General features: G+C 43.6%; 4 protein-coding genes across 6 annotated transcripts in view; 1 reads left to right on the top strand and 3 right to left on the bottom strand.

Annotated features, from left to right (window-relative positions):
- Positions 1-2,543: 2,543 nt before the first annotated feature.
- LOC114444797 (ADP-ribosylation factor-like protein 13B) lies at positions 2,544-9,952 on the bottom strand. The gene is made up of 11 exons (XM_028419632.1): positions 9,717-9,952; positions 9,454-9,522; positions 8,016-8,100; positions 4,798-4,868; positions 4,478-4,727; positions 4,110-4,215; positions 3,851-4,029; positions 3,576-3,775; positions 3,333-3,455; positions 3,070-3,138; positions 2,544-2,695 (listed from the first exon to the last, which is right to left on the bottom strand). Exons 1-11 carry the CDS (start codon positions 9,883-9,885, stop codon positions 2,544-2,546), a joined length of 1,473 nt encoding a protein of 490 aa, XP_028275433.1. The 5' UTR covers positions 9,886-9,952.
- A 579-nt stretch (positions 9,953-10,531) lies between these two features.
- Positions 10,532-23,099, bottom strand: LOC114432330 (ADP-ribosylation factor-like protein 13B). The gene is given in 17 exon segments (XM_028400275.1): positions 10,532-10,987; positions 11,362-11,430; positions 11,625-11,747; positions 11,868-12,321; positions 12,402-12,507; positions 12,770-13,019; positions 13,090-13,160; positions 16,786-16,870; positions 19,220-19,288; positions 19,500-19,622; positions 19,743-19,872; positions 19,937-20,051; positions 20,128-20,330; positions 20,412-20,517; positions 20,774-21,023; positions 21,094-21,164; positions 22,493-23,099. Coding segments are annotated over 17 exon segments (2,361 nt in total). The 5' UTR covers positions 22,552-23,099; the 3' UTR covers positions 10,532-10,910.
- Positions 23,100-23,201: 102 nt separating this feature from the next.
- On the top strand, positions 23,202-24,774 carry LOC114432378 (gamma-glutamylaminecyclotransferase B-like). Of its 2 annotated transcripts, XM_028400371.1 has the most exons (3): positions 23,268-23,327; positions 23,501-23,527; positions 23,767-24,774. In XM_028400371.1, exon 3 carries the CDS (start codon positions 23,781-23,783, stop codon positions 24,240-24,242), a length of 462 nt encoding a protein of 153 aa, XP_028256172.1. In that variant the 5' UTR covers positions 23,268-23,327; positions 23,501-23,527; positions 23,767-23,780; the 3' UTR covers positions 24,243-24,774. The 2 variants fall into 2 exon arrangements, with proteins under 2 accessions (XP_028256171.1, XP_028256172.1); XM_028400370.1 differs by lacking the exon at positions 23,501-23,527 and having other exon boundaries at positions 23,202-23,327.
- The window catches only part of LOC114432324 (FERM, ARHGEF and pleckstrin domain-containing protein 1-like), a 26,545-nt gene continuing 25,871 nt past the window's right edge, over positions 24,775-25,448 (bottom strand). For both annotated transcript variants that reach the window (XM_028400259.1, XM_028400258.1), the window contains exons 26-27: positions 25,279-25,430; positions 24,775-25,205 (exon numbers count right to left, since the gene is read on the bottom strand). In XM_028400259.1, coding sequence (XP_028256060.1) covers positions 25,130-25,205; positions 25,279-25,430 — 228 coding nt within the window. In that variant the 3' untranslated portion in view covers positions 24,775-25,129. The remainder of the gene's footprint in view (positions 25,206-25,278; positions 25,431-25,448) is intronic.

Raw genomic sequence — 25,448 nt, 5'->3', positions numbered from 1 at the left:
TTTAAATTTAAACTCAGAATAACAAGATAAAAGTCAGAACTGAGCTAGCTTAAACATTTTTCCTGCTCCTTTAACACTCACCAGCAGCGTGTTGGTCCATTTTTCAGTCCTGCTCTGATTATCAGCACACCTGATTTCAATCAGAGTCAATTACAAGGTTCCGATTGGCTTGCTCGGCTTCCTCCTTCTTCCTACACTGCCACCCAGAGGCCTGGGGAAGTTATGATGGCTCTTAGGAGCGCATTATATGCAGGTTAATGTAATAGGCACACGCACACCTGATTTCAATCAAAGTCAATTACTTGTTTTTAATGGGACTATTTTAAGCAGTGGAAGGATACACTCAGTGTTTCAGCCTTTGTCAGGGTTTAATGTAATAAATATTATACACTGAAGAACGTTACTCCTCAGTATGTGATATCTCCTTTGCAGTCAATGAAGTGAACAGTTCCCTCACTGCCAGCAGCCATATCACCTGATGTTATTAACACTGCTGTGTGAAGCGGAGGGACGCCCCGCGGGCTTTAACACATGTGACCAAACCAGTGGCAGGCAACAGAACCACCACCCAGAAACGCTGTCAAGTGATTTAACACAACAGTGGTTCAGCCTATATCCCCTGCTCCTGAGAGCTTCTGTGTTTGCTGGTTTAAAAGCTGTAGGCCGCAGGAGAGATGCTCAGGAAGTCGCGTGTTTATTGTTTCCAGGAGAAGTATTTGGGAATAAAGAACAGGATAAAGAAACGGCACCTAATCTTCTACCTCAAATGATAAAAAAGAATTTTACTGAAGGTTTCTGTTAACTGCTGATCAGTCATTGATACTACCACCACCATGTCTAACCGATGGGACCGCTACCAACATCAGGCTTCCCAATTAAGCCAACTAAATCTATTCTGGTCTCATCTCTCTCCTTTCTCTGTATATAAAGCAGTTAAATATCATATTTGGTTTAAAGAGGGGAAACATCTGCAGTCAGTGATGAACACACACACACACAGGTGTGTATGCTGAGCAGCGGCTGCAGCTGCAAACACACAAACAGATCCTCATCAGTCAATAATATATTTAAAACATCTTTAAATATATTATTGACTGATGAGGCTGACTGTTATAAAATGCAAACATGGGTAGAAAAAAGTTTTGTTTCAAACATCTAGCTTAATAACAACAGTTTGTGTGTGTGTGTGTGTGTGTGTGTGTGTGTGCTGCACTGACGATCTGAACTACAATATCATGTTATTAAAATGATACATGTGTTCTGACCCAACACTGGTTGCTCCAGGTGCGTCATTTCCACTTTTCCCCACTGCAAACACATAAAAGAAATGGAACTGGGCCGTGTTCCACATTTGTGTTGCTGCGGATATTGGGTGCAGAAGCTCACCCCCAGGGCCCGATCCCCCTCCAGAGAAATACCACTTTAAACGTAGATACTGAAGGGTGAAAGAATTTATTCTGCACTGTTACCATGCAGTGTGGGTCCACATATCTAGAAGTGTGTCCCTAACATTAATTATTACTCTATACATACTATTATAATATGTTTTTATGAGTGTTTATGTGTAGTAAGTTTTACAGAAGATCAAGGGAAGACAGGTATACTGAATGTATTGAGAAGTGTGGAATTTGCTTCTTCTCATAGACTTTTGTAATTTATTTCCTCTGTTAGTTGTTTTCTGCTCTTTGGAAACAGCTCTGGTTGATATCAAGCTATGGTTGTAAATCGAGATCTTGACAGAAAGGACGTGTTCATCTCCACGTCCCCATTTTACGACCCACCCTTCCTGTGAGTTTCTCTTCCTGGTCACCTCCAGATCTGACCCACAGCTTATGAGATTTCAGGATGTGAAGTTACTTACATGGGGAAGAGGTGGGTTATCTTCAACTTAGGTATATGATCAACAGAGTGGGACCCCCTGCTATTTCCTTCCTGTTTTCTCCTGACTCTCAGGTTTAACCATTACCAAATAAGGTAAATAAACGGCAGTTGAGCTGACCCCATTGGTGCAGGATTAGGGGAGGACATGATTTTATGGTACCTCTGGGGATCTCAAGATAGGATAAAAGGTGTTTGTAAAAGAGGAGCAAGTTGTTCTCCTGCCTTGATGCTGGGCAACCACAGAGGCCTCTGGTTGTGTGACTCAGAATTTGCTTCTTCATTGTTAGAATAAATAGTAATTTTGAGACCAGATATTGTCCACTTCTTCCTAATCTCAGAACCTGGGAAGACGAACAAAAGGATCCAGAAGGTCATCCCTAACAATACACAGTGTAGTAACCAAATCTGTAGCCTGGTAGACAAATAAATATGATGCTGCTGGGAGGAGACAGGCAGTGAGTGTGTACTTTCTCAATGTCAAATGAATAATCATGATCTCATGGTGCAAAAATGTGTTTATTTTTAATGGCTGCGTGTGTACAAATGCATTTTTCAGTAACAGACACAAACCAAACACACACAATTTACATTCCATTAAAGGCATTTCTGGCATTCTGATGCACTTTTTGCACACCAGAGAGGTACGTGCATGATGGCCGAAGTCACAGACTGGTTGGGAGGGGTGGCTTCGTGGTGAGCTCCAAGACAACGCGGCGTGTGTTTACTTTCAACATCGGGCTGCCTCTCTCTGAGTTTTCAAAATCTCCTCGCCGCGGCCTATTTTCAAGTGGCGGAAGAGGCTTCTTGCAAAAATCTGTGGAGAAAAGGTTACATTAGTGAACGACATCCACCGAAACCTGGAGGAAAACATCTACCATCTACCATGCACTAGCTCTCTGTCCACAACTGAGCCATGCAGGTACTTATGATGCACAGACAAGCCTTTGAGTTGATTAAGATGGATCATTCACACACACATGCCCGGTGAGATGCAGCAGGAGGAAAAAGAAGATGCTAGTTAACAGTCAGCACACGTATTAGAGCACACAGGGTATCCTCTGTTTGAGCTCATAGAGGAGACATAGATCTGAGCCATGATGGGTTAGTAGTGAACTCCAGACTGAGACACAGACAGGCTGATTAATGCATGAAATGAAAGAGTGGACTGGATTTCACAGGCAGCTTTACCAGAATGTTTGGAATCCCCGAGCGGCTCTAGTTTTGGGAGCCTAGAGGCTTTGGGTGTAGCCCATCCCACTAAAAAAAGCAATAACGATAAGGACAAACATGGCCGTCAGAGTGGCGAGTCCAGCACAGAGGATGGAACTCTGCTTCAAAATAAAAGCCTGGTGATGCTTCTTAGAGAGAAAAAATAAGACTAGCTTTTTAAAAGATATGCTCTCTGGTCTGTTATTGTCTAACATGAGTGCAGGTGCCACTGTGACACTGACCTGGAGGCGGTGGAGGTGTGGGGCCCTCTGCTGGTGCGTCCTCCATCCTCAGCGGCTCCACCCTGTGCTTCCTCTTCAGACGCCGCAAGATGGTCTTCTTCTTGCTCTGCTTAACTGTCACTGCTGAAAGAGCATCATGATAATTATTAAAAATATCATCAGCTGCCATCTTTTTATTGTCTAGATTCAGGTGTTTTGGTCTCTCATGCTGGAACTAAACTTCCATCCTCCTCAAATACTCACCTGGACTAGTGTTTTCTGGCCTTGCATCATCGGGCTCCTCCTTCTCTTCCTCACCTGCCCAAGAGCTGGCCTCCTGCACACACACCTCAGATATCACGTTTCCTATTGGCTGGAAGGGGCTCTGGGTGTTTTCATCATCAGGCTCTTCCTCCTGGATGGGCCGGCCTTCCCGTTCCACCTCCTCTCGCTCCTGTCGCTCTCTGTGGATGCATAAACATGACATAAATAACTTTTTTCAGATTGATTGCCCTTGTCGGTGCCGTCTTCTCTCTCACCTCTCCGCCCTCTCCTTCTTGTCCTGCTCCTCCTGAGCACGCTGCTCAGCCGTGTCCTTCTGCACACGCTCAGTAATGGCCTCATAGTCTTCGGCAATATTACTGAGAAGCCATTTCAGACCGTTCTTGATGGGCTTATCAACCTTTTTTCCAAAGCCTAAAATAGCAGAGCAGGGCTCCTGAAGAGAAACATACAGTCAGACAAATGCTCTTAGTGTCACTCAGCTGCTGCTGCAACAACAGGTGCAGAAGCACTTACGATCTGACACAGACACTTGTTCTCATTAACAAGCTTCTCCAGCGACAGGTTCTCAATGATGTCTGCTTCAGCCAGCGCTCCCTCCTGGTCTTGTTTGTTAGCAAGGCTGAGAGGAAAAACAACACGTTGGTTAGCATGAATGCTAGCTCCGTCCTTGAAGAGAATGTACTATTTGTGATATCTGTAAAACGTATGGAAATGTGACTCTGTTCTGATGATAATTGGAACACTGCTCATCTTTGCTTTGAACCCTCCTGTGCTTTGTGTCCTGATTACTGATTAAACTAAAAATGCCTCCAGGAGTCAACCTGCAGCGCACATATTTAACTGTATTTCCATCTTTATCAGCTCGCCCTGTGCACACTCACACTAGCACAGGTTTGCCTGCGATACGCGGGTGCTGGAGGACCTCTGCCATGGTCTCCCGTGTCTCCTGGATTCGCTGCACATCGCTGGAATCCACCACAAACACCACGCCGTGTGACTCCGAATAGTAGTTCTTCCAGATGTCTCGGATTCTCTTCCCACCTCCCAGGTCAAAGATGGTCACATCAAACTTGTCCTGCTTCAGGTCAACCTGGGAAAAGCCCACTGTGGGGGCCACATCCTGTGGATTATCTGCAAACGAAACAACCTTTATCAACACATTGTCCTCACAATGCTTCATTTATTACAAAGAGGTCCTAACCTCCTTGGATTCCTCGCACTGTGGCCGTCTTCCCCGCATTATCCAGCCCCACCATCACCAGAGTCACCTTCCTGTAAGACAATAAGGCAGACAAAAATGATTCACCAGAGGTAACTGGGCTAGAGACTCTACCTGGCATTAGCCCTGGTGGCGTCACCACAGATAAGCTGATTAATAATATGAATGAGCAACGCAATCAGAGATCTGCACACTGAGCCACAGTCACATGGTTGGAGGTAATTTTTAAGTGTTCAGAGCTCACTTGAATCCATCGCTATATAGTTATTAAATTTAAAAAAGAGAATATAATGGTCACAGCTGTATGAAGAAAACATCTAGATGCTAAGTCCTCTCTGCCACATGCAGCAAGTCTGTCAACATTCCACACACCTTACCAGGCCCGGCCCAAGGCATAAGCGAACTATGCGGCGGCTTAGGGCCCCCGCTCGCTTATAGGGCCCCAAAGAGCGCCTGTAACCTGGGTAAAAAAAATCAGTAATCTCTCTCCGCTGTATTTCTCATGCAAAATTGCTCTCGCGATATTATGTACTATCGCAAGTATAGTATTATAGTAACCGGACCTATTGATTCGATTGGGCCGGTTAGCATGGGCTTTTAAGCTTTGTTTCTCAAATAATGCAAATTTAAATGAAGTGTCCATAACTCCAATAATGTCCGGTTACTCTTTGAATGTTACATACAACTTGACCAAAACTTTATCAATGCAAATTGATTAAATTTGTTGTTGTCCTATATTAGCATTGTGCATTAGAGTATTGTAAAATAATATAGTTCAATACTACAAAGTGTACATATTATATGAATATACATTGACTGCATGCAACAGTTTTGTTAATGTATATTGATTAATATTGTATGTGATCTATTTTGACATTATATATCATGTTTATTGATGTACATGATATACACATGGATGTTATATTGATATCTAATCTAAACTTCTAGACAGCCACAATAGAAAGCATCCTCTGTCTGAGTGCAGCAGTGTGGTACGGGAGCTGCACAGCACAGGACAGGAAGGACTTGGCCCGGGTGGTGAAGACAGCACAGGGGATTGTGGGGAGTCTCTACAACAGCCAGATTCAAAGGAGGGCTGGCCGTATAGCTGCAGAGTTGCAGACCCCACCCACCCAGGACACCAACTGTTTGGACCTCTGGACAGAGGTACAGGAGCATCAGAACTCACACCAACAGACTGAGACACAGCTTCTTCCCCAGAGCTGTGAAATCCATCAGCCCACTAACCCTAACCCTAACCCTAACCCTAGCTCCGGCAAAATCATAATGTCACTTGTGCCTTCTCATTCACCAGTTAAGCTGGCACATTTTAATCTTCTAGATAATACAGCACTGACAGAAACTATGAAACAGTTAAAACCCACAACATGCTCACTTAGTGCTGCTGGACCTTAGTGCTGCATTCGATACAGTTGATCACAACATACTGCTCGACAGGCTGGAGCAGTGAATGGGATTTACTGGCACTGTGTTAAACTGGTTCAAATCTTACTTACATGATAGGGACTACTTTGTGTCAATTGGTAACTATGAGTCTGACCCAACTAAGATCACATGCGGGGTTCCTCAAGGGTCCATTCTTGGACCACTTCTGTTCAACATCTACATGCTGCCCACAGCTCAGATCATAGAACATCACAACATCTCCTATCACACCTATGCAGACGACACACAGCTTTATATATCAGTGTGTCATCACATGACTACAGTCCCTTACACTCACTAATTAGGTGTACTCAACAAATCAATGAGTGGATGAGCCAGAACTTTCCCCAGCTCAATGTTGACAAAAAAGAGATAATTGTTTTTGGCCCCAAAAATGACAGAGCTAAGATCAGTGCTTACCTTGACTCCATGTCACTGAAGGTCACAAACCAAGCCAGAAATCTCGGTGTAATTCTCATTTAATCATCCTGATTTTATTTGATGTTTTTTTTATGATTTTATTCTTTTTATGATTTTAATTTCCTTCTTAATTTAATGTTTTAAAATGTTTCTGTGATTTCATCTTATGTAAAGCACTCTGAATTGCCTTGTGTATGAATGGTGCTATTTAAATAAAGCTTGCCTTGCCTTATTTTTACTGCTTTTATTCTTTATTTTATTTTATGTGCCTTGTATAATGACAATAAAAGATTTTTGATTCTTGATATTGAATTGGGAAATGTATTTATTGCAGCTAGTAATAATGGCTGTTATTTGTGTGCACACTAACTGAAACCCTGGCCCTGTGTCTCATCCAGGCCAGGTTTTGATGGCGAGCTACTGATAAGGCCTAGAGCCTGGACTCAATGAATTCATCTCAACTCAATATGGGAAAAGACTTTTACACCTCAAGCCTGAGGATTCCCCTTTCCAATAGGCAGGTAGGAGGCTCTTGTAACCTGCACAAACTTTTGCCCCCCTGCATTACTTCTGCCACGTCCCTCTACACACAGACAATTTCCACACTGCCCCTTTCGGGCCGCTGCGTGGCATATGAACATTAGGAGAGTTTGGGAAGTTGAATGAATAACATTTAAGGCACAATCACATCGATTGTAACCATGTAATGTTGAAATTGATAACTACTTCACATGGCCATTCGGATTCTTTGTTTCATGTCTATGTTGTTTGTCTGCAAAGTCCATAATATAAGGTACCATCAAAACACAAACCTTCTGTCTCTGTTTCTTCCTCCAGTAGACAGTTTCTTAACTGATACTAGCCTGGGCTATCAATAATAACTAGCCTTTGCTACACACCAAAATGATAATATATATTTTTTCTTTTTTAAAAAAATAACGTTGATTAATACAAACAAGATGATATTACACATTCAGTAGCGTGTATTACACACAGTGCAGCCTATAGGATGATGAAGCATCTGATGCTGACGTGAAATTTTGCTTAGGGCCCCATAAAGACTTGGGCCGGCCCTGCACCTCACACTGCTACCGTCTTCAGGATGCAAGAAGCTTTGCAAAATCTGCATCATCACCTAAGCAGTCAGGGTGACTACATTTAGCCCAAACTTACCTGCACAAATTCAGAACACAATGTAAAATTCAACACATGAAAGCTTTTTAGATCCCACACAAGTGGAGAAATAGGAATAAATTTAGATGTGTGTGCTGTCATAACAGCATCTGAAATAAAAAATGTATCATAATTCAGTGCATCATAAACAGGATACTTAACTCTGACACTTCCGCCGAAAAGACATCAACTGCACAATCCTCCTAACTCTCTTCTGGAGCCAACTAGCCTTCATCCATGCAGATACTTGATGTAAAAAGAAGAAAAAAAATGTTATTAACACTGCTGGGTGAAGCGGAGGGAACACATGTGACCAAACCATATTCTGGTCTCATCTCTCTCCTCTCTCTGTATATAAAACAGTTAAATATCCAATTTGGTTTAAAGAGGGGAAACATCTGCAGTCAGTGATGAACACACACAGGTGTGTACACACAAACAAACAGATCCTCATCAGTCAATAATATATTTAAAACATCTTTAATTGGGCTGTTATAAAATGCAAACATGGGTAGAAAAAAGTGTTGTTTCAAACATCTAGCTTAATAACAACAGTGTGTGTGTGTGTGTGTGTGTGTGTGCTGCACTGACGATCTGAACTACAATATCATGGTATTAAAGTGATACTCTCATGTGTTTTGACCCAACACTGGCTGCTCCAGATGCGTCATTTCCACTTTTCCCCACTGCAAACACAAAAAAGAAATGGAACTGGGCCGTGTTCCACATTTTTGGTGACGATGTGCAGGTCTATTTGCCTCTTAGAGTTTCTGCCAAAGATTCCCTCCAATCACTGCTAAACTTTCTGAAAAAAGTTTTGAGGTTGTCTTGTTTGGTCGCCCCGACCTAGTCCAGGTCCTTGCCAGTTTCTTTCAGCTAAGGCTTATCGCTAAGGTAAAACCATACCTTAGTCAGAGTGACTCAGAGAAAGTCCTCCATGCCTTTATAACCTCTCGCTTAGACTACTGTAACTCCCTGTATATTGGAATTGGACAGTCAGTGCAGCTAGTCCAAAATGCAGCGGCTCGCCTTCACACCGGGACAAAAAAGCGCGAGCACATCACGCCAGTGCTTTCCGGTGAAGCACAGAATTGATTTTAAGATTCTTTTATTCGTTTTTAAATGCTTGCATGGGCTGGCCCTGGTAGTTAGAAAATGATGTCATGAGCGTCACCGTTAGGCCGCGGCCTATTTGCAAGTGGCGGAAGAGGCTTCCTGTAAAAATCTGTGGAGAAAAGGTTACATTAGTGAACGACATCCACTGAAACCTGGAGGAAAACATCTACCATCTACCATGCACTAGCGCTCTGTCCACAACTGAGCCATGCAGGTACTTATGATGCACAGACAAGCCTTTGAGTTGATTAAGATGGATCATTCACACACACATGCCCGGTGAGATGCAGCAGGAGGAAAAAGAAGATGCTAGTTAACAGTCAGCACACGTATTAGAGCACACAGGGTATCCTCTGTTTGAGCTCATAGAGGAGACATAGATCTGAGCCATGATGGGTTAGTAGTGAACTCCAGACTGAGACACAGACAGGCTGATTAATGCATGAAATGAAAGAGTGGACTGGATTTCACAGGCAGCTTTACCAGAATGTTTGGAATCCCCGAGCGGCTCTAGTTTTGGGAGCCTAGAGGCTTTGGGTGTAGCCCATCCCACTAAAAAAAGCAATAACGATAAGGACAAACATGGCCGTCAGAGTGGCGAGTCCAGCACAGAGGATGGAACTCTGCTTCAAAATAAAAGCCTGGTGATGCTTCTTAGAGAGAAAAAATAAGACTAGCTTTTTAAAAGATATGCTCTCTGGTCTGTTATTGTCTAACATGAGTGCAGGTGCCACTGTGACACTGACCTGGAGGCGGTGGAGGTGTGGGGCTCTTTGCTGGTGCGTCCTCCATCCTCAGCGGCTCCACCCTGTGCTTCCTCTTCAGACGCCGCATGATGGTCTTCTTCTTGCTCTGCTCAACTGTCACTGCTGAAAGAGCATCATGATAATTATTAAAAATATCATCAGCTGCCATCTTTTTATTGTCTAGATTCAGGTGTTTTGGTCTCTCATGCTCTCGTGCATCGGCCCTCCAGAGCTCTTAGGTCTGCTAACCAAATGGCTCTGGAGGTTCCCCGATCTCTTTTAAAAACTAGAGGTGACCGGGCCTTCTCAGTCGTGGCTCCCACTCTGTGGAATGCTCTGCCTCTAGCTGTGCGGTCGGCAAATGGCCTCACCACTTTTAAAGCTCTACTTAAGACTCACTTGTTCACCTTGGCCTTTGCCTGAGTATTGGCAGCTCTTGGGGATTTTATGTTCCATGATTGTATCTTTGTTTTATTGTATTTTACTGCACTTTGTCTCTTTTATGTATTTTATTACTTTGAGGTAATTTTATGTATTTTAATGCTTAAGCACTTTGGTGGGCGATGCCCTTATAAATGTGCTATATAAATAAAACTGACATTGACGTTGACATTTGTGTTGCTGTGGTTTTTGGGTGCAGAAGCTCATCCCCAGGGCCCGCCCCCTCCAGAGAAATACAACTTTAAACACAGATACACAGTGTAGTAACCAGCCTGGTAGACACATAAATATGATGCTGCTGGGAGGAGACAGGCAGTGAGTGCGTACTTTCTCAATGTCAAATGAATAATCATGATCTCACCGTGCAAAAATAAAATATATAAATATGTTCATTTAGGCTGCGTGTGTACAAATGCATTTTTCAGTAACAGACACAAACAGGTTATATTTACATTCCATTAAAAGCATTGAAGTCCAAGCTTCTAACACTGATATTAAGAAGAAAAAAGTCCACAGTCTGGGAGGATTTTAGCACAACGTGTGCTATTGTTGAGTGAACACGGAACCCGAGACAGTTCAGGAAGGTTCTGTGCTTCACAGTGATGATTGAATCGATTAAAAAACAGCTTCTGAGCAGCCCGCTCTGCTTCCCCCCAACACCGCTTCCCGCATCCCGTCTCCTACACACCGCTCGCTTTGAGGCAAAAAAAAGAAGGGGGGGGGACAAGAGAGCCGTGATTGGTCAGGAAGATGTTAGAAAATGATGTCATGAGCGTCACCGTTAGGCCGCGGCCTATTTGCAAGTGGCGGAAGAGGCTTCCTGTAAAAATCTGTGGAGAAAAGGTTACATTAGTGAACGACATCCACTGAAACCTGGAGGAAAACATCTACCATCTACCATGCACTAGCGCTCTGTCCACAACTGAGCCATGCAGGTACTTATGATGCACAGACAAGCCTTTGAGTTGATTAAGATGGATCATTCACACACACATGCCCGGTGAGATGCAGCAGGAGGAAAAAGAAGATGCTAGTTAACAGTCAGCACACGTATTAGAGCACACAGGGTATCCTCTGTTTGAGCTCATAGAGGAGACATAGATCTGAGCCATGATGGGTTAGTAGTGAACTCCAGACTGAGACACAGACAGGCTGATTAATGCATGAAATGAAAGAGTGGACTGGATTTCACAGGCAGCTTTACCAGAATGTTTGGAATCCCCGAGCGGCTCTAGTTTTGGGAGCCTAGAGGCTTTGGGTGTAGCCCATCCCACTAAAAAAAGCAATAACGATAAGGACAAACATGGCCGTCAGAGTGGCGAGTCCAGCACAGAGGATGGAACTCTGCTTCAAAATAAAAGCCTGGTGATGCTTCTTAGAGAGAAAAAATAAGACTAGCTTTTTAAAAGATATGCTCTCTGGTCTGTTATTGTCTAACATGAGTGCAGGTGCCACTGTGACACTGACCTGGAGGCGGTGGAGGTGTGGGGCTCTTTGCTGGTGCGTCCTCCATCCTCAGCGGCTCCACCCTGTGCTTCCTCTTCAGACGCCGCATGATGGTCTTCTTCTTGCTCTGCTCAACTGTCACTGCTGAAAGAGCATCATGATAATTATTAAAAATATCATCAGCTGCCATCTTTTTATTGTCTAGATTCAGGTGTTTTGGTCTCTCATGCTGGAACTAAACTTCCATCCTCCTCAAATACTCACCTGGACTAGTGTTTTCTGGCCTTGCATCATCGGGCTCCTCCTTCTCTTCCTCACCTGCCCAAGAGCTGGCCTCCTGCACACACACCTCAGATATCACGTTTCCTATTGGCTGGAAGGGGCTCTGGGTGTTTTCATCATCAGGCTCTTCCTCCTGGATGGGCCGGCCTTCCCGTTCCACCTCCTCTCGCTCCTGTCGCTCTCTGTGGATGCATAAACATGACATAAATAACTTTTTTCAGATTGATTGCCCTTGTTGGTGCCGTCTTCTCTCTCACCTCTCCACCATCTCCTTCTTGTCCTGCTCCTCCTGAGCGCGCTGCTCAGCCGTGTCCTTCTGCACACGCTCAGTAATGGCCTCATAGTCTTTGGCAATATTACTGAGAAGCCATTTCAGACCGTTCTTGATGGGCTTATCAACCTTTTTTCCAAAGCCTAAAACAGCAGAGCAGGGCTCCTGAAGAGAAACATACAGTCAGACAAATGCTCTTAGTGTCACTCAGCTGCTGCTGCAACAACAGGTGCAGAAGCACTTACGATCTGACACAGACACTTGTTCTCATTAACAAGCTTCTCCAGCGACAGGTTCTCAATGATGTCTGCTTCAGCCAGCGCTCCCTCCTGGTCTTGTTTGTTAGCAAGACTGAGAGGAAAAACAACACGTTGGTTAGCATGAATGCTAGCTCCATCCTTGAAGAGAATGTACTATTTGTGATATCTGTAAAACGTATGGAAATGTGACTCTGTTCTGATGATAATTGGAACACTGCTCATCTTTGCTTTGAACCCTCCTGTGCTTTGTGTCCTGATTACTGATTAAACTAAAAATGCCTCCAGGAGTCAACCTGCAGCGCACATATTTAACTGTATTTCCATCTTTATCAGCTCGCCCTGTGCACACTCACACTAGCACAGGTTTGCCTGCGATACGCGGGTGCTGGAGGACCTCTGCCATGGTCTCCCGTGTCTCCTGGATTCGCTGCACATCGCTGGAATCCACCACAAACACCACGCCGTGTGACTCCGAATAGTAGTTCTTCCAGATGTCTCGGATTCTCTTCCCACCTCCCAGGTCAAAGATGGTCACATCAAACTTGTCCTGCTTCAGGTCAACCTGGGAAAAGCCCACTGTGGGGGCCACATCCTGTGGATTATCTGCAAACGAAACAACCTTTATCAACACATTGTCCTCACAATGCTTCATTTATTACAAAGAGGTCCTAACCTCCTTGGATTCCTCGCACTGTGGCCGTCTTCCCCGCATTATCCAGCCCCACCATCACCAGAGTCACCTTCCTGTAAGACAATAAGGCAGACAAAAATGATTCACCAGAGGTAACTGGGCTAGAGACTCTACCTGGCATTAGCCCTGGTGGCGTCACCACAGATAAGCTGATTAATAATATGAATGAGCAACGCAATCAGAGATCTGCACACTGAGCCACAGTCACATGGTTGGAGGTAATTTTTAAGTGTTCAGAGCTCACTTGAATCCATCGCTATATAGTTATTAAATTTAAAAAAGAGAATATAATGGTCACAGCTGTATGAAGAAAACATCTAGATGCTAAGTCCTCTCTGCCACATGCAGCAAGTCTGTCAACATTCCACACACCTTACCAGGCCCGGCCCAAGGCATAAGCGAACTATGCGGCGGCTTAGGGCCCCCGCTCGCTTATAGGGCCCCAAAGAGCGCCTGTAACCTGGGTAAAAAAAATCAGTAATCTCTCTCCGCTGTATTTCTCATGCAAAATTGCTCTCGCGATATTATGTACTATCGCAAGTATAGTATTATAGTAACCGGACCTATTGATTCGATTGGGCCGGTTAGCATGGGCTTTTAAGCTTTGTTTCTCAAATAATGCAAACTTAAATGAAGTGTCCATAACTCCAATAATGTCCGGTTACTCTTTGAATGTTACATACAACTTGACCAAAACTTTATCAATGCAAATTGATTAAATTTGTTGTTGTCCTATATTAGCACTGTGCATTAGAGTATTGTAAAATAATATAGTTCAATACTACAAAGTGTACATATTATATCAATATACATTGACTGCATGCAACAGTTTTGTTAATGTATATTGATTAATATTGTATGTGATCTATTTTGACATTATATATCATGTTTATTGATGTACATGATATACACATGGATGTTATATTGATATCTAATCTAAACTTCTAGACAGCCACAATAGAAAGCATCCTCTGTCTGAGTGCAGCAGTGTGGTACGGGAGCTGCACAGCACAGGACAGGAAGGACTTGGCCCGGGTGGTGAAGACAGCACAGGGGATTGTGGGGAGTCTCTACAACAGCCAGATTCAAAGGAGGGCTGGCCGTATAGCTGCAGAGTTGCAGACCCCACCCACCCAGGACACCAACTGTTTGGACCTCTGGACAGAGGTACAGGAGCATCAGAACTCACACCAACAGACTGAGACACAGCTTCTTCCCCAGAGCTGTGAAATCCATCAGCCCACTAACCCTAACCCTAACCCTAACCCTAGCTCCGGCAAAATCATAATGTCACTTGTGCCTTCTCATTCACCAGTTAAGCTGGCACATTTTAATCTTCTAGATAATACAGCACTGACAGAAACTATGAAACAGTTAAAACCCACAACATGCTCACTTAGTGCTGCTGGACCTTAGTGCTGCATTCGATACAGTTGATCACAACATACTGCTCGACAGGCTGGAGCAGTGAATGGGATTTACTGGCACTGTGTTAAACTGGTTCAAATCTTACTTACATGATAGGGACTACTTTGTGTCAATTGGTAACTATGAGTCTGATCCAACTAAGATCACATGCGGGGTTCCTCAAGGGTCCATTCTTGGACCACTTCTGTTCAACATCTACATGCTGCCCACAGCTCAGATCATAGAACAGCACAACATCTCCTATCACACCTATGCAGACGACACACAGCTTTATATATCAGTGTGTCATCACATGACTACAGTCCCTTACACTCACTAAGTACGTGTACTCAACAAATCAATGAGTGGATGAGCCAGAACTTTCCCCAGCTCAATGTTGACAAAAAAGAGATAATTGTTTTTGGCCCCAAAAATGACAGAGCTAAGATCAGTGCTTACCTTGACTCCATGTCACTGAAGGTCACAAACCAAGCCAGAAATCTCGGTGTAATTCTCGACTCAGACCTGAACTTTAACACCCATGTAAAAGCATTACTAAGTGTGCCTATTACCACCTGAAAAAAATTGCTAGGATCAAGGGCTTTCTGTCCAAACAAGACACAGGAAAACTTATTCATGCATTTATTTTCAGTAGCACTGCACTGGTTTCCTGTGAGTCAAAGGATACATTTCAAAACTTTACTCCTGGTCTACAAAGCACTAAATGGTCTTGGACCAAAATACATCCTGGACTTATTGGTTCCCTATGAACCATCCAGATGCCTGGGATCATCAGGGACAGGCCTACTGTGTGTACCCAGGGTCAGAACCAAACCGATTGAAGCAGGATTCAGTTATTCTGCCCCTCACCTGTGGAACAGCCTTGCTGAACACCTGAGGTCTGCTCAGACAGTCACTTTATTTAAGTCAGGCCTGAAAACTCATTTGTTTACTGCAGCGTTCTCCTAATTTCTTGACTGCTGTCCTAACTGCACTCTTCTCATTTAATCATCCTGATTTTATTTGATGTTTTTTTATGATTTTATTCTTTTTATGATTTTAATTTCCTTCTTAATTTAATGTTTTAAAATGTTTCTGTGATTTCATCTTATGTAAAGCACTCTGAATTGCCTTGTGTATGAATGGTGCTATTTAAATAAAGCTTGCCTTGCCTTATTTTTACTGCTTTTATTCTTTATTTTATTTTATGTGCCTTGTATAATGACAATAAAAGATTTTTGATTCTTGATATTGAATTGGGAAATGTATTTATTGCAGCTAGTAATAATGGCTGTGTGCACACTAACTGAAACCCTGGCCCTGTGTCTCATCCAGGCCAGGTTTTGATGGCGAGCTACTGATAAGGCCTAGAGCCTGGACTCAATGAATTCATCTCAACTCAATATGGGAAAAGACTTTTACACCTCAAGCCTGAGGATTCCCCTTTCCAATAGGCAGGTAGGAGGCTCTTGTAACCTGCACAAACTTTTGCCCCCCTGCATTACTTCTGCCACGTCCCTCTCCACACAGACAATTTCCACACTGCCCCTTTCGGGCCGCTGCGTGGCATATGAACATTAGGAGAGTTTGGGAAGTTGAATGAATAACATTTAAGGCACAATCACATCGATTGTAACCATGTAATGTTGAAATTGATAACTACTTCACATGGCCATTCGGATTCTTTGTTTCATGTCTATGTTGTTTGTCTGCAAAGTCCATAATATAAGGTACCATCAAAACACAAACCTTCTGTCTCTGTTTCTTCCTCCAGTAGACAGTTTCTTAACTGATACTAGCCTGGGCTATCAATAATAACTAGCATTTGCTACACACCAAAATGATAATATATATTTTTTCTTTTTTAAAAAAATAACGTGATTAATACAAACAAGATGATATTACACATTCAGTAGCGTGTATTACACACAGTGCAGCCTATAGGATGATGAAGCATCTGATGCTGACGTGAAATTTTGCTTAGGGCCCCATAAAGACTTGGGCCGGCCCTGCACCTCACACTGCTACCGTCTTCAGGATGCAAGAAGCTTTGCAAAATCTGCATCATCACCTAAGCAGTCAGGGTGACTACATTTAGCCCAAACTTACCTGCACAAATTCAGAACACAATGTAAAATTCAACACATGAAAGCTTTTTAGATCCCACACAAGTGGAGAAATAGGAATAAATTTAGATGTGTGTGCTGTCATAACAGCATCTGAAATAAAAAAATGTATCATAATTCAGTGCATCATAAACAGGATACTTAACTCTGACACTTCCGCCGAAAAGACATCAACTGCACAATCCTCCTAACTCTCTTCTGGAGCCAACTAGCCTTCATCCATGCAGATACTTGATGTAAAAAGAAGAAAAAAAATGTTATTAACACTGCTGGGTGAAGCGGAGGGAACACATGTGACCAAACCATATTCTGGTCTCATCTCTCTCCTCTCTCTGTATATAAAACAGTTAAATATCCAATTTGGTTTAAAGAGGGGAAACATCTGCAGTCAGTGATGAACACACACAGGTGTGTACACACAAACAAACAGATCCTCATCAGTCAATAATATATTTAAAACATCTTTAATTGGGCTGTTATAAAATGCAAACATGGGTAGAAAAAAGTGTTGTTTCAAACATCTAGCTTAATAACAACAGTGTGTGTGTGTGTGTGTGTGCTGCACTGACGATCTGAACTACAATATCATGGTATTAAAGTGATACTCTCATGTGTTTTGACCCAACACTGGCTGCTCCAGATGCGTCATTTCCACTTTTCCCCACTGCAAACACAAAAAAGAAATGGAACTGGGCCGTGTTCCACATTTTTGGTGACGATGTGCAGGTCTATTTGCCGCTTAGAGTTTCTGCCAAAGATTCCCTCCAATCACTGCTAAACTTTCTGAAAAAAGTTTTGAGGTTGTCTTGTTTGGTCGCCCCGACCTAGTCCAGGTCCTTGCCAGTTTCTTTCAACTAAGGCTTATCGCTAAGGTAAAACCATACCTTAGTCAGAGTGACTCAGAGAAAGTCCTCCATGCCTTTATAACCTCTCGCTTAGACTACTGTAACTCCCTGTATATTGGAATTGGACAGTCAGTGCAGCTAGTCCAAAATGCAGCGGCTCGCCTTCACACCGGGACAAAAAAGCGCGAGCACATCACGCCAGTGCTTTCCGGTGAAGCACAGAATTGATTTTAAGATTCTTTTATTCGTTTTTAAATGCTTGCATGGGCTGGCCCCGGATTATTTATCAGACCTTATGGTAGTGCATCGGCCCTCCAGAGCTCTTAGGTCTGCTAACCAAATGGCTCTGGAGGTTCCCCGATCTCTTTTAAAAACTAGAGGTGACCGGGCCTTCTCAGTCGTGGCTCCCACTCTGTGGAATGCTCTGCCTCTAGCTGTGCGGTCGGCAAATGGCCTCACCACTTTTAAAGCTCTACTTAAGACTCACTTGTTCACCTTGGCCTTTGCCTGAGTATTGGCAGCTCTTGGGGATTTTATGTTCCATGATTGTATCTTTGTTTTATTGTATTTTACTGCACTTTGTCTCTTTTATGTATTTTATTACTTTGAGGTAATTTTATGTATTTTAATGCTTAAGCACTTTGGTGGGCGATGCCCTTATAAATGTGCTATATAAATAAAACTGACATTGACGTTGACATTTGTGTTGCTGTGGTTTTTGGGTGCAGAAGCTCATCCCCAGGGCCCGCCCCCTCCAGAGAAATACAACTTTAAACACAGATACACAGTGTAGTAACCATCCTGGTAGACACATAAATATGATGCTGCTGGGAGGAGACAGGCAGTGAGTGCGTACTTTCTCAATGTCAAATGAATAATCATGATCTCACGGTGCAAAAATAAAATATATAAATATGTTCATTTAGGCTGCGTGTGTACAAATGCATTTTTCAGTAACAGACACAAACAGGTTATATTTACATTCCATTAAAAGCATTGAAGTCCAAGCTTCTAACACTGATATTAAGAAGAAAAAAAGTCCACAGTCTGGGAGGATTTTAGCACAACGTGTGCTATTGTTGAGTGAACACGGAACCCGAGACAGTTCAGGAAGGTTCTGTGCTTCACAGTGATGATTGAATCGATTAAAAAACAGCTTCTGAGCAGCCCGCTCTGCTTCCCCCCAACACCGCTTCCCGCATCCCGTCTCCTACACACCGCTCGCTTTGAGGCAAAAAAAAGAAGGGGGGGGAACAAGAGAGCCGTGATTGGTCAGGAAGATGTTAGAAAATGATGTCATGAGCGTCACCGTTAGGCCGCGGCCTATTTGCAAGTGGCGGAAGAGGCTTCCTGTAAAAATCTGTAGAGAAAAGGTTACATTAGTGAACGACATCCACTGAAACCTGGAGGAAAACATCTACCATCTACCATGCACTAGCGCTCTGTCCACAACTGAGCCATGCAGGTACTTATGATGCACAGACAAGCCTTTGAGTTGATTAAGATGGATCATTCACACACACATGCCCGGTGAGATGCAGCAGGAGGAAAAAGAAGATGCTAGTTAACAGTCAGCACACGTATTAGAGCACACAGGGTATCCTCTGTTTGAGCTCATAGAGGAGACATAGATCTGAGCCATGATGGGTTAGTAGTGAACTCCAGACTGAGACACAGACAGGCTGATTAATGCATGAAATGAAAGAGTGGACTGGATTTCACAGGCAGCTTTACCAGAATGTTTGGAATCCCCGAGCGGCTCTAGTTTTGGGAGCCTAGAGGCTTTGGGTGTAGCCCATCCCACTAAAAAAAGCAATAAGACACAAAGAAATGAATGATAAGGACAAACATGGCCGTCAGAGTGGCGAGTCCAGCACAGAGGATGGAACTCTGCTTCAAAATAAAAGCCTGGTGATGCTTCTTAGAGAGAAAAAAATAAGACTAGCTTTTTAAAAGATATACTCTCTGGTCTGTTATTGTCTAACATGAGTGCAGGTGCCACTGTGACACTGACCTGGAGGCGGTGGAGGTGTGGGGCTCTCTGCTGGTGCGTCCTCCGTCCTCAGCGGCTCCACCCTGTGCTTCCTCTTTAGATGCAGCTTGCTGGTCTTCTTCTTGCTCTGCTCAACTGTCTCTGCTGAAAGAGCATCATGATAATTATTAAAAATATCATCAGCTGCCATCTTTTTACTGTCTAGATTCAGGTTTTTCGGTCTCTCATGCTGGAACTAAACTTCCATCCTCCTCAAATACTCACCTGGACTAGTGTTTTCTGGCTTTGTATCATCGGGCTCTTCCTTCTCTTCCTCCTCCTCTTCCTCATCTGCCCTCGAGCTGGCTTCCTGCAGCTCCGTTTGCCTCCTCCTCTCCTTTTCTTTCTCCTCGTACTGAAAAGTAAATAACGTTGTCATTCCTGAAGTCTTAATCCTCCAATGCAGAACATCCACACACCTCAGATATCACATTTCCTATTGGCTGGAAGGGGCTCTGGATGTTTTCATCATCGGGCTCTTCCTCCTGGATGGGCCGGCCTTCCCGTTCCGCCTCCTCTCGCTCCTGTCGCTCTCTGTGGATGCATAAACATGACATTAATATCTTTTTTTCAGATTGATTGCCCTTGTTGGTGCCGTCTTCTCCCTCACCTCTCCTCTCGTATCCGCCGCACCCTCTCCACCCTCTCCTTCTTGTCCTGCTCCTCCTGAGCGCGCTGCTCAGCCGTGTCCTTCTGCACACGCTCAGTAATGGCCTCATAGTCTTTGGCAATATTACTGAGAAGCCATTTCAGACCGTTCTTGATGGGCTTATCAACCTTTTTTCCAAAGCCTAAAATAGCAGAGCAGGGCTCCTGCAGTAGAAACATACAGTCAGACAAATGCTCTTAGTGTCACTCAGCTGCTGCTGCAACAACAGGTGCAGAAGCACTTACGATCTGACACAGACACTTGTTCTCATTAACAAGCTTCTCCAGCGACAGGTTCTCAATGATGTCTGCTTCAGCCAGCGCTCCCTCCTGGTCTTGTTTGTTAGCAAGACTGAGAGGAAAAACAACACATTGGTTAGCATGAATGCTAGCTCCGTCCTTGAAGCACTATTTGTGATATCTGTAAAACGTATGGAAATGTGACTCTGTTCTGATGATAATTGGAACACTGCTCATCTTTGCTTTGAACCCTCCTGTGCTTTGTGTCCTGATTACTGATTAAACTAAAAATGCCTCCAGGAGTCAACCTGCAGCGCACATATTTAACTGTATTTCCATCTTTATCAGCTCGCCCTGTGCACACTCACACTAGCACAGGTTTGCCTGCGATACGCGGGTGCTGGAGGACCTCTGCCATGGTCTCCCGTGTCTCCTGGATTCGCTGCACATCGCTGGAATCCACCACAAACACCACGCCGTGTGACTCTGAGTAGTAGTTCTTCCAGATGCCCCGGATTCTCTTCCCACCTCCCAGGTCAAAGATGGTCACCTCAAACTTGCCCTGCTTCAGGTCAACCTTTGAAAAGCCCACTGTGGGGGCCACATCCTGTGGATTATCTGCAAACGAAACAACCTTTATCAACACATTGTCCTCACAATGCTTCATTTATTACAAAGAGGTCCTAACCTCCTTGGATTCCTCGCACTGTAGCCGTCTTCCCCGCATTATCCAGCCCCACCATCACCAGAGTCACCTTCCTGTAAGACAATAAGGCAGACAAAAATGATTCACCAGAGGTAACTGGGCTAAAGACTCTACCTGGCATTAGCCCTGGTGACGCATCTGGGGGCACAGATAAGCTGATTAATAATATATATGAGCAACGCAATCAGAGATCTGCACACTGAGTCAGCCACAGTAACATGATTGGAGGTGATGGTGGACATTTAAACAGGCACATTCATTTTTATGTGTTCAGAGCTCACTTGAATCCATCGCTGTATATTAAGTTAAAAAAGAGAAAAACGGTCACAGCTGTATGAAGAAAACATCTAGATGCCAAGTCCTCTCTGCCACATGCAGCAAGTCTGTCAACATTCCACACACCTCACACTGCTACCGTCTTAAGGATGCAAGAAGCTTTGCAAAATCTGCATCATCACCTAAGCAGTCAAGGTGACTACATTTAGCCCAAACTTACCTGCACGAATTCAGAACACAATGTAAAATTCAACACATGAAAGCTTTTTAGATTCCACACAAGTGGAGAAATAGGAATAAATTTAGATGTGTGTGCTGTCATAACAGCATCTGAAATAAATAAAATGCATCATAATTTAGTGCATCGTAAACAGGATACTTAACTCTGACACTTCCGCCGAAAAGACATCAACCGTACAATCCACCTAACTGTCTTCTGGAGCCAACTAGCCTTCATCACTTGATGTAAAAAGAAGAAAAACAAAAAAGACTCCAAAGGTGTGACACTAACTTTTTTGCCTGCTAGCCCATAACTCTCTGTCCTCGCAGACACAAACGCACCCCTCAGAGCAACAAGCCAAACTGAAGAGACCTACTGAACTGTCCTGGCTGCAGGATTAGGTGAGGATTTCTGACTAAGTCCGGAGGATCAGATGCCTCACAGGTGCCACGTGAGTTAAGCACCATCAATTACATTTTACTGGTCTTGCTGCTTTACACTCAGTTTAAAAGCCTCATATTCATAACACTATGAATGTAAGAACAGAAAGATTTATAATTATAATTATTCAATCATCACACTTTTGCTATAAAAGAATCTGTCATTGTATATTTCAGAATGGCAGCCTTTAAAATCTAAAAATTCACATACACAGTATTTTGTCTTCCAAAACATCTTTTTGATCACAAGACAAAAAAGGTCTGATGCCTGTCACCTTTATCATTTGACCAAAACAAAGTCAATACAGCAAAATGTAATGCCAGGATGAGAAAAATCACTGTGGACAATAATAAATAGGTCTGCACACAGATCAAGTTCGACTTGGAAACTACTGTTAACAAATCAATAGATTAGATCTTCCCATTATTCTGGAACTCAACTCACCTTGCAGGCTCTCGCCAGCGTTTCACCCAGATACAGCAATTCGCCATCAGGCTAAACATCGCAGTCAGAGTCCAGATGAATGCGATCAATTGGTCATCTAGCCAGAGGTGTCACTCCACTCTCCAGTCTTGTTCAGCAGGCTGATCGATTCTCAACCTAAATTAGCTACAAACTGGGTTAACTCACAGCAGCACTAAGGTCTGCAAGATTATTAAATTATAATAAGTGTTTGTCCGGATCAACTTCCAGAAATACAAAATCCCGTTACTTAAAGGGAGCTAAAGCTAACGTAGCTAACGGTATCACGTTAATTCGTTTATTTTCAGTCTCAGCACATCAGTGACTGGGTCACAGTGTTAGAAACGCACTTACTCACCAATAGAAAGTCGCTCATTTATACCCGAATGCTATTGACTATTTTACTCACACACCGTTTGCTTCGTGGCTGACCTGCTAGCTGCCTGGTTTGTTTACGCCGTATGTTTTGCTGCTGCTAGGCTGCGGGCGTGTGACGTCATCGTCTGTCGTCAACAAATCAGTGCCCTGCTCTGAGAGCTCGTTGAAGGAGCGACCTCTACTGACACTTAGATGTTTTTAAATGGTAGTTTAAAAACTCTAAATATTTAGAGTTAGAAACTCTAAAAATGTAGACGTTTCCAGAGTTGGCATAGAAAGTAGCTTAGAATGAAAATCAATAAAAAATGTCCCTCTGTAATCTATTTAATTTACTACGTTTCCCGATGTTGTTTCTGCGCATGCGCTAGACTGTCCGTTACTTCCGTAAACGCACTGTCTGCCGGTCAAACTCCAAATTTCCGCCTCTTCCTCTTTAAAGGTAACATTACGCCACTTTTCTGACTTTTATCTTACTTGAACGAGTGTTTACTGCTCTCCGTGTGTTTTAAATAATGTTGTTTCTGCCTCACAATACGCTATTAAGCTTACATTGCTGGGTGATTGTAATACCTGCGTTATAAATCACTGCATGTCGTGTGTCTCATCGTTAAGGAGTGACCTCTTGTCTTTAATGGTCTGGTGAGTACATAACCCGTCACAGTGATTTATTATTGTTATTGAGCCACTTACTTTGCAATAGACTAAGCATGGATTCAAGTTTTCCGTCACTACGACGGATTTCCGTTAACCCAGCTCCCATAAGGACAAAAATGAGCTGAGTTATGCTTAAGTTACCACTGTGCATACCCCCCATTCATTCATAATGGACCTATGTGCTCTGTGATTGCTGGGCTGAGTGTGAAAATGTGTCCTCGCAGGTGTCTTCACCCTCATGACTCGTGTCTTCGTTTATGGGACCCTGAAGAAGGGCCAGCCCAACAACTACCGTATGATCGACGTCACCAATGGAAAGGCAGAGTTTCTCACTTCTGCCATCACCACCCAGAAGTATCCCCTGGTGATTGCAGGCCAGTTCAACATCCCTTTTCTCCTCAACCTGCCTGGCCAGGGTCACCGCATCCACGGGGAGATCTACCAAGTGGACGACCGCATGCTGAAATTCCTGGATGACTTTGAAGGGGTCCCTACCATGTACCAGCGAACTGTGGTGGAGCTGGAGGTGAAGGGTGATGGAGCAGAAAAGGACGGGCTATCACCAGGGAGCATCACAGAGGCCTTTTTGTACAGTACTACTACTTACCAGCCAGACTGGCCCTCACTCACCAACTATGAGAGCTACAACGCTTATGGAGATCATGGGCTTCAGTATGTGACCAGAGAGGCTCGAGACTGACGCAGCTTCTCATCACAATGGCTCATCATTCACAAATATGCTGCCCTTCCTCCTGTACAGAGAGCGTGTTGTGATGATGGAAATTTAAGGCAGAAAGTGTTGATTGCAGCTGCACACAAAGTTATTTTTCTGAACCACAAACAACCATCTTGTGTGATCAAAAGTATGTTTTTATAGATGAAACAGCCCGTGTAACAAATGCAGAGTCTTTTAAACAATTATCATACTTCTTAGCATACTTAGCATCCAAGCAAAGAGGTGGAGTGTGAGTAGCGATGAAGCAGGTGCTGATGCTTGACTGTAAACCTGTTTATTTCCTATGTTTTTATATTGAGGTCTATGGAAACTGACTTGATTTGAAGCCACCCGCTGGTCTTTCTTGGAACTGCACATTGGCCGTGTTTGCTGCCTTCTGCCGCCCTGGAGGCTGCTGTTTGTTCATTTGCTACCAAACTGGACAGCCCAGTGCATTCCTTTTTTTTTGCACTACTCGTAACCATGACTATGAAATAATAAAGACATCACTTCTGTATTTGTGTCACTTTTTTTCATATGAGCACAATCTCATCTTTATTTAAAATAGTCCAGAAAACTGGAGGAATACTGAAAAGGACAAAAATCAGTCAACCAGCATTAGAATCTCTGTTTGCTTTGGAAGAAGGTTGTTTGGAAATCAACAGAAAAATGAGTGACATTTCACAGTGTATCAAAGTACTGTACAAAAAAAAAATTAAAAACGACATAAAAGATGGAGGACTGAAGACACTAGTGGTGTGCATGGTGTGGAATCCTAAGAAGGTGGATGCAGGCAGTGAAGCAGGAAGACCTCTAGGTGTGTGTGGATTCACAGGTGCGTTTTTTTTTAAAGTCCAGATCTAGGAAGGGGATCAGTAAAGGTCTTTCCTGGTAGGCGGCAGGGAGCGGCTGGCCGAGCAGGTGGCGCTGCGGATCACCTCCATCCACCTGGAGGTGAAATAAAAGGTTTTATAGGCACACGAAAACTCAATGATGGTTTATTTAATCATTCATACTCCACCTTTCAAAGGTGTACTCGCTCTCTGATCTGAAGTAGTACACGTGGGACTTGAAATGGAGTTTGAAGACGTAGTCCTTGTGGATGTTTTCAGACTCCGATGGCACAGTGACGGAGTAGCCCAGCAGGGGCAGGCTAGCCAGAGGGTAGTCGTCCTGCAGGAAGACAGCGCA

The sequence above is a fragment of the Parambassis ranga genome, chromosome 2 (assembly GCF_900634625.1).
Source record: "Parambassis ranga chromosome 2, fParRan2.1, whole genome shotgun sequence".
Taxonomy (NCBI): domain Eukaryota; kingdom Metazoa; phylum Chordata; class Actinopteri; family Ambassidae; genus Parambassis; species Parambassis ranga.
This window is presented reverse-complemented; position numbering and strand designations above follow the sequence as displayed.

Coding starts and splice junctions, on each gene's coding strand:
- LOC114444797 (XM_028419632.1), bottom strand. CDS start 9,885: ATGGCAGCTGATGATATTTTTAATAATTATCATGATGCTCTTTCAGCA. Junction 9,523..9,716: donor CACACCTCCACCGCCTCCAG/GTCAGTGTCACA, acceptor TGCTTTTTTTAG/TGGGATGGGCTACACCCAAA. Junction 8,101..9,453: donor CGGGGATTCCAAACATTCTG/GTAAAGCTGCCT, acceptor TTTTACATCAAG/TATCTGCATGGATGAAGGCT.
- LOC114432378 (XM_028400370.1), top strand. CDS start 23,781: ATGACTCGTGTCTTCGTTTATGGGACCCTGAAGAAGGGCCAGCCCAAC.